We start from the raw sequence: 9,973 nt of genomic DNA, 5'->3' as shown, positions 1-9,973 counted from the left end.
GATCCGAATCCTGCATGCCTTGTTGTACGCAGCGGACACATCTGCGCGCTGGGATTGCTGGCTGTTGGTCGGTGGAGTGGACCTGCCTAAGGCCGCGTAATGCCCAGGCTTTCCACACTGTAGACATCGCCTTCCTTTGGCTGGACATCGCCGCTTTAAATGGGCGGAGCCACAATTTTCACACGTCATGATGCTGACATCAGCGCGTTCTGTGCGCCATCGCGCATGCGAAATGCGGTCGGTCGAATTTTGCACATGCGCATCGGGGTCTTCGGCCTCGTCGTCCACCCGGTCGTGGCGCGCTTGCTTAGGGACACGAGAAAAGCGCGTGAAACTGCCACTCTCCTCGATGCTCAGGCCTTGCATTTTTGCTATGGCCTGCACCCTTTCTGCCTCGTAGGAGACTAGTTTTGCATTTTCTGCCGCCCTGATGCAGGAGTAAAGATCCCTGGCATGCTCATGGACAACGCACATTTCGATGGCGATGGAGAGGGTCAACTGTTTGATTTTGAGGAGCTGCTCCGCAGGGAGTTGGACTGGAACCCGAAAACGATCTGATCCCGGATCATGGAATCAGCCATCGAGTCATAATTACATGACTGCGCTAGGATGCAGAGATGGGTCAAGAAGAACTTAAAAGGTTCATCCTTACCCTGAAGCCTCTGTTGGAAGATGTACCGTTCAAAGCTCTCATTCACCTTGATGTCGCAGTGGTTGTCGAATTTCAGCAGAACCGTCTTGAACTTCGTCTTGTCTTCGCCATCGGCAAACATGAGCGAGTTATAGATGTGGATTCCATGGTCCCCCGCAGTCGACAGGAACAGCGCGATCTTTCAGGCATCCGATGCTGCCTCGAGGTCAGAGGCCTCGATATACAGGAGGAACTTCTGTTTGAAGACTTTCCAGTTGACGCCGAGGTTGCCGGAGATCCGGAGTTGCGGAGGAGGTTAGATCTTTTCCATGCCGCTGGATGGCTGCTTGCTGGTCGTTGCAGATTCACTCGAGGTAGGTTCGTTAGAGTTAATAGCTCTCTGGTACCATGATGTGTTATCTGTGTTGGTCTAACATCGACTGCAACTGGATGCAGTAAAACGAGAAACAGGCTTCCGACACAGGAGATGGTCCAACTGTGGTGCTAACAAGTGTACACAAAGACTCGACTGAAGTACAAGAGAGACTTTATTACAGTGAGATGCTATTCCTCCGGCGGCAGCTGTAGAATGGCATCTCAGTGAAACTTACAAATATTTATACAGCTCCCTGTGGACGGAGCTAGCCAGCAGGGGCTTAACGGAGAAACCTGTAATATAGGTACGGCCATACATCCCCCTACTGCAAGCACACATATATACAGTGGTTGGATCACCACATTCACCCCCTGTAAAAAATGAGTCCGGCGGGTGTGACGTGGAACTATGATACATCAGGTGATCTATGTACAAAAGGGCAAAACAAAAGAAAACCAAGAGTCCGTCAGGCAATCCGGTCACAGGTTGAGTCGGATCGGCGGTCGAACGTTCCGTTGCGAGCGATGTAGCTGTGATGGCGACATCGGCACAGGCGGCGTTGGTGACGACGGTGCAGGTGCTGGCAGTGTTGGTGCTGGCCAGTGGCGGGATGACTCCGGGAGCAGGCCGAAATCTTCCATGTCCTCCAGCGTGGGCAGGGGAACGAGTGATGGACCTGGTGGGGATGAATACGTGGGTGCCGGGGAAAAGGAGGGTGGCGTGGGGGGAGAGGGACGTGGGCATGGGATCAGCACCCGAGGGAGCCAGGTCCCGGAGCGAGACTGTGTCCTGGCAGCCGTCAGGGAACTCCACGTAGGCATACTGGGGGTTCGCGTGGAGCAGGAGTACTTTGTTCACCAGGGGTTCCGCCTTGTGGTGCCTGACATGCCTACGAAGAAGGACTGGGCCCGGAGTCGTGAGCCAAGTTGGGAGCGACACCCTGGATGTAGACTTCCTAGGGAAGGCAAAAGCACGTTAATGGGGTGTGTGGTTAGTCGCGGTGCACAGTATTGACCGAATGGAATGGAGCGCGTCAGGGAGGACCTGCTGCCAGCGAGTGGCTTGGAGGTTCCTTGACCGTAGGACCAACTGGACGGCCCTCCATACCGCCCGTTCTCCTTTTCTACCTGCCCGTTTCCCCGGGTGTTGTAGCTGGTTGTCCTGCTGGAGGTGATACCCCTGCTGAGCAGGAACTGGTGCAGCTCATCGCTCATGAATGAGGATCCCCTGTCACTGTGGATATAGTCGGGCAAACCGAACAGTGCGAATATGGAATCAAGGGCCTTGATGATGGTGGCAGACGTCATATCCGGGCATGGGATGGCGAAGGGGAACCTAGAGAATTCATTGACCACACTAAGGATGTAGGTGTTGCAGTCGGTGGAGGGGAGGGACCCTTTGAAATCTATGCTGAGGCGTTCAAAGGGACGGGACGCTTTCACCAGGCGCACACGGTCTGGCCGGTAGAAGTGCAGCTTGCACTCCGCACAGACCTGGCAGTCTCTGGTGACTGTCCGTACTTCCTCGACGGAGTAGGGCAGATTGCGGGCTTTGATTACGTGGTACAAACGAGTGACCCCCGGATGGCAAAGGCTCTCGTGCAAGGCACGGAGCTGGTTCACTTGTGCTCTGGCACATGTACCTTGGGAGAGGGCGTCTGGGGGCTCGTTGAGCTTGCCGGGGCGATACAGGATCTCGTAGTTATAGGTGGAGAGCTCGATCCTCCACCGCAAGATTTTGTCATTTTTGATCTTGCCCAGCTGCGTGTTGTTGAACATGAAGGCTAGCGACCGCTGGTCAGTGAGGAGAGTGAATCTCCTGCCGGCCAGGTAATGCCTCCAGTGCCGCACCGCTTCAACGATTGCCTGGGTCTCCTTTTCAACAGATGAATGTCGAATTCCGGAGGCGTGGAGGGTGCGGGAAAAGAATGCCACGGGTCTGCCTGCCTGGTTCAGCGTGCTGGCAAGGGCGACATCTGAAGCGTCGCTCTCTACTTGGAAAGGCAGTGTCTCATCCACTGCGTGCATCCCGCCCTTGGCTATTTCAGAGCGAATACGAGCGAAAGCCTGTTGTGCCTCGGCCGTGTGGGGAAATTGTGTGGACTGGATTAGTGGGTGGGCCTTGTCTGCGTATTGTGGGACCCACTGGGCATAGTAGGAAAAGACCTCAGGCATCGTTTGAGAGCCTTGGGGCAGTGGGGGAGGGGAAGCTCCATGAGTGCATGCGGTCGGGATCGGGCCCCAGAAATCCGTTTCGGACAACGTAGCCGAGGATGGCCAAACGGCCTGTGCGGAACACGCACTTCTCCTTGTTATACGTGAGGTTAAGGAAAGATGCTGTGCGGAGCAAGGTTGGTGTCATGATCCTGCTGGTCATGGCTGCAGATGGTGACATTGTCTAAGTACGGAAACGTGGCCCGCAGTTCGTACCAGTCAACCATTCGGTCCATTTCCCATTGAAATACCGAGACCCCGTTAGTGACGCCGAAGGGAATCTTAAGAAATTGATACAGGCGACCGTCTGCCTCGAATGCAGTGTAGGGACGGTCAGATTTACGAATGGGGAGCTGGTGGTTAGCGGATTTCAGGTCAATTGTAGAGAAGACCCGGTACTGTGCAATCTGATTGACCATATCAGAAATGCGAGGGAGGGGGTACGCGTCGAGCTGCATGTACCGATTGATGGTCTGACTGTAGTCCACGACCATCCTGTGTTTCTCCCCAGTTTTAACCACTACCACCTGGGCTCTCCAGGGACTGTTGCTGGAATCGATAATACCCTCCAGAAGCAGCCGCTGGACTTTGGACCTGATGAAGGTCTTGTCCTGGGTGCTGTACCGTCTGCTCCTGGTGGCGACGGGCTTGGAATCTGCAGTCGGATTGGCAAAGAGGAAGGGAGCGTCAACCTTGAGGGTCGCGAGGCCGCAAACGGCGAGGGGAGGTAGGGGTCCGCCGAATTTGAGGGTGAGGCTCTGGAGGTTGCATTGAAAATTCAGGCCTAGTAAGAGGGATGCGCAGAGGTTGGGGAGAATGTACAGGCGGAAACGGTCGAATTCCATGCCCTGTACAGTGAGTTTAACCAGACAAGCCCCGGATCGGGACAGAGTGGGAACCGGAGGCTAGGGAGATCTGCCGGTTAGCGGGATGGACCGCAAGGGAGTAGCGCCTTACCGTGTCTGGGTGAATGAAGCTCTCGGTGCTCCCGGAGTCGATGAGGCAGAAGGTCACGTGGCCATTGACAAGCACCGTCGTGGAAGAGGGTGCCAGTTTGCGAGGACGGGACTGGTCGACCGTCACGGAGGCGAGTAGTGGGCGATCGGCCGACGGGTCTGACGAGTCCCGTGGTCCCGTCCCGAGGGGAGGACAAAATGGCGGCGTCTGGAGTACCTGTGAGGAAGAAGATGGCGGCGGACAAGGTGGTGGTGCCCATGGAGCACACGTTGTGGGGGCGGGACAAGATGGCGGCGCCCATGGAACGCACATGGAGGCGGAGGGTGAAGATGGTGGCGCCCATGGTGCGCACATGGCGGGGGCGGCGAAAGATGGCGGCGCCCACTGATTGCACGTGGGATCGGGGGCAGCGGACGGCAGGGCCCATTGTGTGATCGGCTGAGGCGAGGGGGGGAATGCAGGCGCGATAGTGTCTGGGACTGGCACACCGCTGCAAAGTGGCCTTTCTTGCCACAAGCTTTGCAGGTCGCGGTGCGGGCCGGGCAGCGCTGGTGGGGATGCTTCTGCTGACCACAGAAGTATCAGCGGGGACGCCAGGGTGCGCGGTGCGGCGAGCAGCGCAGGCGTAGTGGGCGGGGGCGGCTGCTTGGGGGGCCGGTTGCGGGGTCCACGAGGGGTAGGATGGGTGGGCCATTTGCGGGGTCCACGAGGGGTAGGACGGGTGGGCCGAGTGGCTAGCGGGGTAGGATCACGCACTATGGGAGGCGGCCATCATTGATAGCGCCAGAGCCTTTGTAGCCGCAAGCCAGAGCGGCCTTCCAGCAGTCGTTGCCGGATGGGATCCGATGCAATACCCGTAACAAAGGCAACCCGCATGAGTAAGTCGGAATGTTCTGTGGCCGTGAGTGCCCGGCAGTCGCAGTCTCATACTAGAGGTAGAAGGGCCCTCCAAAAGTCCTCAATCGACTCACCCGGCTATTGGACGCGAGTAGAGAGTAGATGTCTCGCAAACAGGGTGTTCGTCGACTGTGCGTAGTTCTCCTTGAGCAGTTCCATGGCCCGGGAGTAGTCAGGCGTGTCTCGAATTAGCGGAAACACTCTGGAGCTGAGTCTTGAGTAAAGAAGCCGTCGTTTTTGAGCTTCCGAAGCTGGAGGGTCCGCTGAAGAGATGTAGGCCTCAAAAACTGCAAGCCAGTGAACAAAGTCTTTCCTGGGGTGGGGCGACTGCGGATCCAGCTGCAGGCGGTCAGGTTTGATCCTGATGTCCATAGTGTAAGGAAAATCTCACTGTAATAAATTGTTGCGCTAACAATTGTACACAAAGACTCGAGTGAAGTACAAGAGAGGCTTTATTACAGTGAGATACTATTCCTCCGGCGGCAGCTGTAGAATGGCATCTCAGTGAAACTTACGAACATTTATACAGCTCCTTGTGGACGGAGCTAGCCGGCAGGGGCTTAGCAGAGAAACCTGTAATACAGCTACGGCCATACATCCCCCTACTGCAAGCACACATATATACAGTGGTTGGATCACCACACCAACACTGTTTTATTGAACCTGTTGATTGCTGTACATAATCTGCTGTGGGTTAACACTCTATTAACCTAACTGATAACCTCCTACTGGCTTGGTAAGAAGTCTTACAACACCAGGTTAAAGTCCAACATGTTTGTTTCAAACACGAGCTTTCGGAGCACTGCTCCTTCCTCAAGTGATTCACCTGCTCCGAAAGCTCGTGTTTGAAACCAACCTGTTGGACTTTAACCTAGTGTTGTAAGACTTCTTACTGTGCTCACCCCAGTCCAACGCCAGCATCTCCACATCATCTTACTGGCTTGACCAGACTAGCTCTCTATCACATGGTGATGATGTTCATTGGCCTGTGCACTGCGACTATCTCCCTGGCCGTGTCCGGTGAGAAAGGGAGAGCCTTCATGCCCTGTGGGCTTTATAGTGGTGGTGCCCTGTCTGGTGATTGGTTGTTCTGTGTTGTGTGTGTTCATTGGTTATCCTGTGTGTCAAACACTGCCTGTCTGCTTCTCATGATATACATGAGTGGATATTATGACATCCTATACCCTGGGTTCTTATCCTCTAATGCTCCACTATGTTTACACTCTGGCAGCACCGTCTCCCTGCCTCTACCCCTGACAGGCACTGGCACCAAAATGTCCCTTCAAATTTCCACCAGATGTAGGTCACCCTGCCCTTAAGGGCAGCGCCGGCTCTAGGGTTGCTGGCGCCCCGGGCAAGCTGAACTTCGGCGCCCTTGGGGGGGGCGGGGCCGGGGCCGGGGGGGGGGGGGGGGGCCGGGGCCGGGGGGGGGCCGGGGCCGAGGGGGGGACGGGGCTGGGGCCGAGGGAGGGGGGGCGAGCGGGGGGGCGGGGCGGGGGCGGGGCCGAGGGGGGCGGGGCCGGGGCCGGGGCCGGGGCCGAGGGGGGGGGGGCGCGGGGGGAGGGGGGGGGGGGGGGGAGGGGGGCGAGGCCGAGGAGGGGCGGGGGGGCGAGGCCGAGGAGGGGCGGGGGGGGCGAGGCCGAGGAGGGGCGGGGGTGGCGGACCCGAGGGGGGTCATCCAAATAATCTGCTATTGTGGGGGGAGAAAACAGCAAACTACCCTTCTTTGAACCATCTAGTTCTAACCCTGTTTCACAGGTATGGAAATTCCAGGATTCCAGATGATGGTCCCACTCCCAGACCAGAGAATACATAGACAGGAGTTGACACTGAATGTTTCACTGTCTTTCACGTATAAATTATAACAACCAACTCTTGGACTAAGATCTCACAGGTTGTTCCCCTGGCAATGAAGGAAATTACTGAGAGTAAATAACTGCAAATGGAAATAGTCAACTCCCACCATTCACGGGAATTCCACTCCCACTAGATCTCAAGGTTAAATTGCAAATGGTGAACACAGTTTATAATGGGACGGAATTGAAAAGGCTCAAGGCAAAGTAAGCACAGGGTGGAGAAGCACGCAGTCAAGGGTAAGAGCAAATACCTTCAGATGGGAGGGGGGGTGGGAAGAGAGATGTGAAAGAGAGAATAAACAGGACTTCTTTCCTCAGTGAACTGGGTCGTGCACAAATCCAAGAGACAACCAATGTGGTTTGAATTAGCACAAAACCATTGCAGTTAATTGTTCCCTGTTGCATTCTCCATGTCGTCACATTCTCACAATCCTGTTGTTCTACGGTCTATCATTCCTGTTTACGAACCACCATGTGATTCCTCCGCACTCCATCATTCACTGATCTGATCATCGTAGCAGTGAAAAGGAGACAAATATTGACAGGATAAATTAGGTTACTTTCTTTTACTTCATGCCTGCAACTGCCTGACTCCAGGAAATATCCACAGTACACATCAAAATGTTATTATTACTGCATGCTTTCGGCACATTTAATGTGGGTTACACATTATCTGACCTCACTGGCTCCATCCTCCCCGGGTTACACACTGTCTGATCTCACTGGCTCCATCCTCCCCGGGTTACACACTGTCTGATCTCACTGGCTCCATCCTCCCCGGGTTACACACTGTCTGATCTCACTGGCTCCATCCTCCCCGGGTTACACACTGTCTGATCTCACCGGCTCCAACCCCGCGGACCCGAAGGGGGGGCGGACCCGAGGGCAGGGCGGGGCGGGGGGGGCGGACCCGAGGGCGGGGCGGGGGGCAGACCCGAGGGCGGGGCGGGGGGCAGACCCGAGGGCGGGGCGGAGGGGACTGAGGGGGGGGGGGTGGACCGAGCCGGGGGGCTGCCCTGGGGGCGGGCGGCCACCGCGCATGCGCTGGTTGGCACCGGCCCAACTGCGCATGCGCGGGACCCGAGTCTCTGGCGCCCCCGAGCACATAGCGCCCCGGGCGACAGCCCGAGTTGCCGGTGCCTTGAGCCGGCCCTGCTTAAGGGACATGGGTCAAACAGCCAAAATAAGAGGCAGTCCCTGAAAATACGAGGTAGTTGGTCACCCTATCCTAAATGGGATATCAGTTGTGGTGGTGGCTCTTGTTGGTTGAGAATAGGGGGAAATCCAGCGTCACTTTATTATCCTTCCAAATTAAGGGGCAGCTAGATTTTATATTTATCATCACATTTTTTCATATATCTATTTATTATTATATTTGTTCATATATTTAGATTATGCATTTATTATTACCTTTCTAGTGTTATACAATATTGATATAAGATGCCTGTTACAGGCGGTGGGGGAAAATCCCCTCACCTGTCGGGTGGAGATGAGCCTGTACCAGCAGGGTACGCGGTTGTCGTGACAACGCGCTACCAGCCAATCGCCGAGCTCGCAGAGCAACCGGAAAGGAGGACCCCGGAAGCACTCGTGGCGCGGGAGGACAGCGAGCGCCACAAGATGGCGGCCTGCAGTATGTGAATGTGAGAGAGGGGCCGGCGAACGGGTCGCTTTCGGGCAAGGCGACCATGTACAGTGCGTTATGTCGGCTCCTGCCAGGTATGTGTCTGGCTGGGGGATGAGATGCAAGTGGTCTGGAGGAAGGACACAATAAAGTAGTATTACCCCCCTCCAACACCTTTTTCCGGTTGACCCTGTCAACCTTGAATTGAGGAAGATGATATCGTGCGGCCGATCGCCGGTTCTTTTACCCCTAAAATGACATTTAACATGAACCCCTGACATGACTCTCCCGTAAAGACCGACTTAAACGACCATTAATCCACCAGTAACACAAGGATTGAAGTAAATAGGCCCCGTAGTGAGGTCTCCTGTGGGTCGGATTGAAAATGACTGATTTGATTACTTTTCCCATTACTTTAAATGCGTGAGAACAACCCATTGCCACGCTTCTCCCAAACGTTACCCCCCACTTATTGCACATTTTGCTTTCAAAGGGAATTAAATTCTCATTAGCATTAACAGACTAGTTTTTGTTCTGTTAATTGTTGATAACGAGTGGACACAATATGCATTAATAACCAGTATGTTTAACTGCTTGACAGTTAAATCTCTTTTCCATTTTGACTAAAGGTTTAAACATTCTGAAGTAAGTAGCAAATAATTGCATTATAAGGTAATGGCAATGGTCAAATTTTACACTGATTAAAATTCTGTGTGGGGAACACCTTCATTTCATTTCATCTTGGCTTCAGTCTTTCACAATAATAAACATACAAGGGATGTCATTCAGCAAATGATAATGTATATAGTCTGTCAGAGATTGATAGCAAACTCCATTTTATTGAATGGTTTTCTCTTGGACTTTATTCACTTGTATTAATGTAGTCAATCTATTAGTACATTGGACAACCTTGTCATATGACTTCCCATAACCTGATGGCAAAAGTAAGCTCCGGTTCACTTCCTATTCATAAAATTATTGGAGCAGAACGTCATGGGACCCCAAAGGGGAAGATTCCATAAAAAGTCTGTTATTGGACACTTTCCATGCAGCAGTTCTAAGCTATTAATCAAATCATGAACAGTGACTGACATTGATAACATTACACATTTGCAGAATGTGATTGTTTAGTAAAATACAATTTCCTCTTAAATAATATTCCAAAGTGTAAAATAAATCAAATCCACATGTTTTCTATAATGTGAGATGGAAGTTTGTGTCTAAAATGTGTAGCTTCTATTTAATAATTAGGGTACTAAAGAATATTTTTAATAAATGTTTTTAATACTATGTTTATTTACTTGTTTCTTGAAAAGGTAATGTTTTTCAAAGCAACACCTAATGGAAGAAAGGTTTAAAGTGCTATAATTTCTCAAAGCACTATCTCAATAATTCAAATGCATTAGCTTGGGAATGTGA

The 9,973-nt window shown here is 53.2% G+C and overlaps 1 protein-coding gene across 1 annotated transcript in view; it reads left to right on the top strand.

The window, feature by feature from the left end:
- Positions 1-8,488: 8,488 nt before the first annotated feature.
- LOC119953193 (protoheme IX farnesyltransferase, mitochondrial) overlaps positions 8,489-9,973 on the top strand; it is a 156,619-nt gene continuing 155,134 nt past the window's right edge. The window contains exon 1 of the mRNA XM_038777185.1: positions 8,489-8,649. Coding sequence (XP_038633113.1) covers positions 8,619-8,649 — 31 coding nt within the window. The 5' untranslated portion in view covers positions 8,489-8,618. The remainder of the gene's footprint in view (positions 8,650-9,973) is intronic.

Source organism: Scyliorhinus canicula, chromosome 18 (assembly GCF_902713615.1).
Source record: "Scyliorhinus canicula chromosome 18, sScyCan1.1, whole genome shotgun sequence".
Lineage (NCBI taxonomy): Eukaryota > Metazoa > Chordata > Chondrichthyes > Carcharhiniformes > Scyliorhinidae > Scyliorhinus > Scyliorhinus canicula.
Note: the sequence above shows the minus strand (reverse complement) of the source record. Positions and strands in the feature narration are given on the sequence as shown.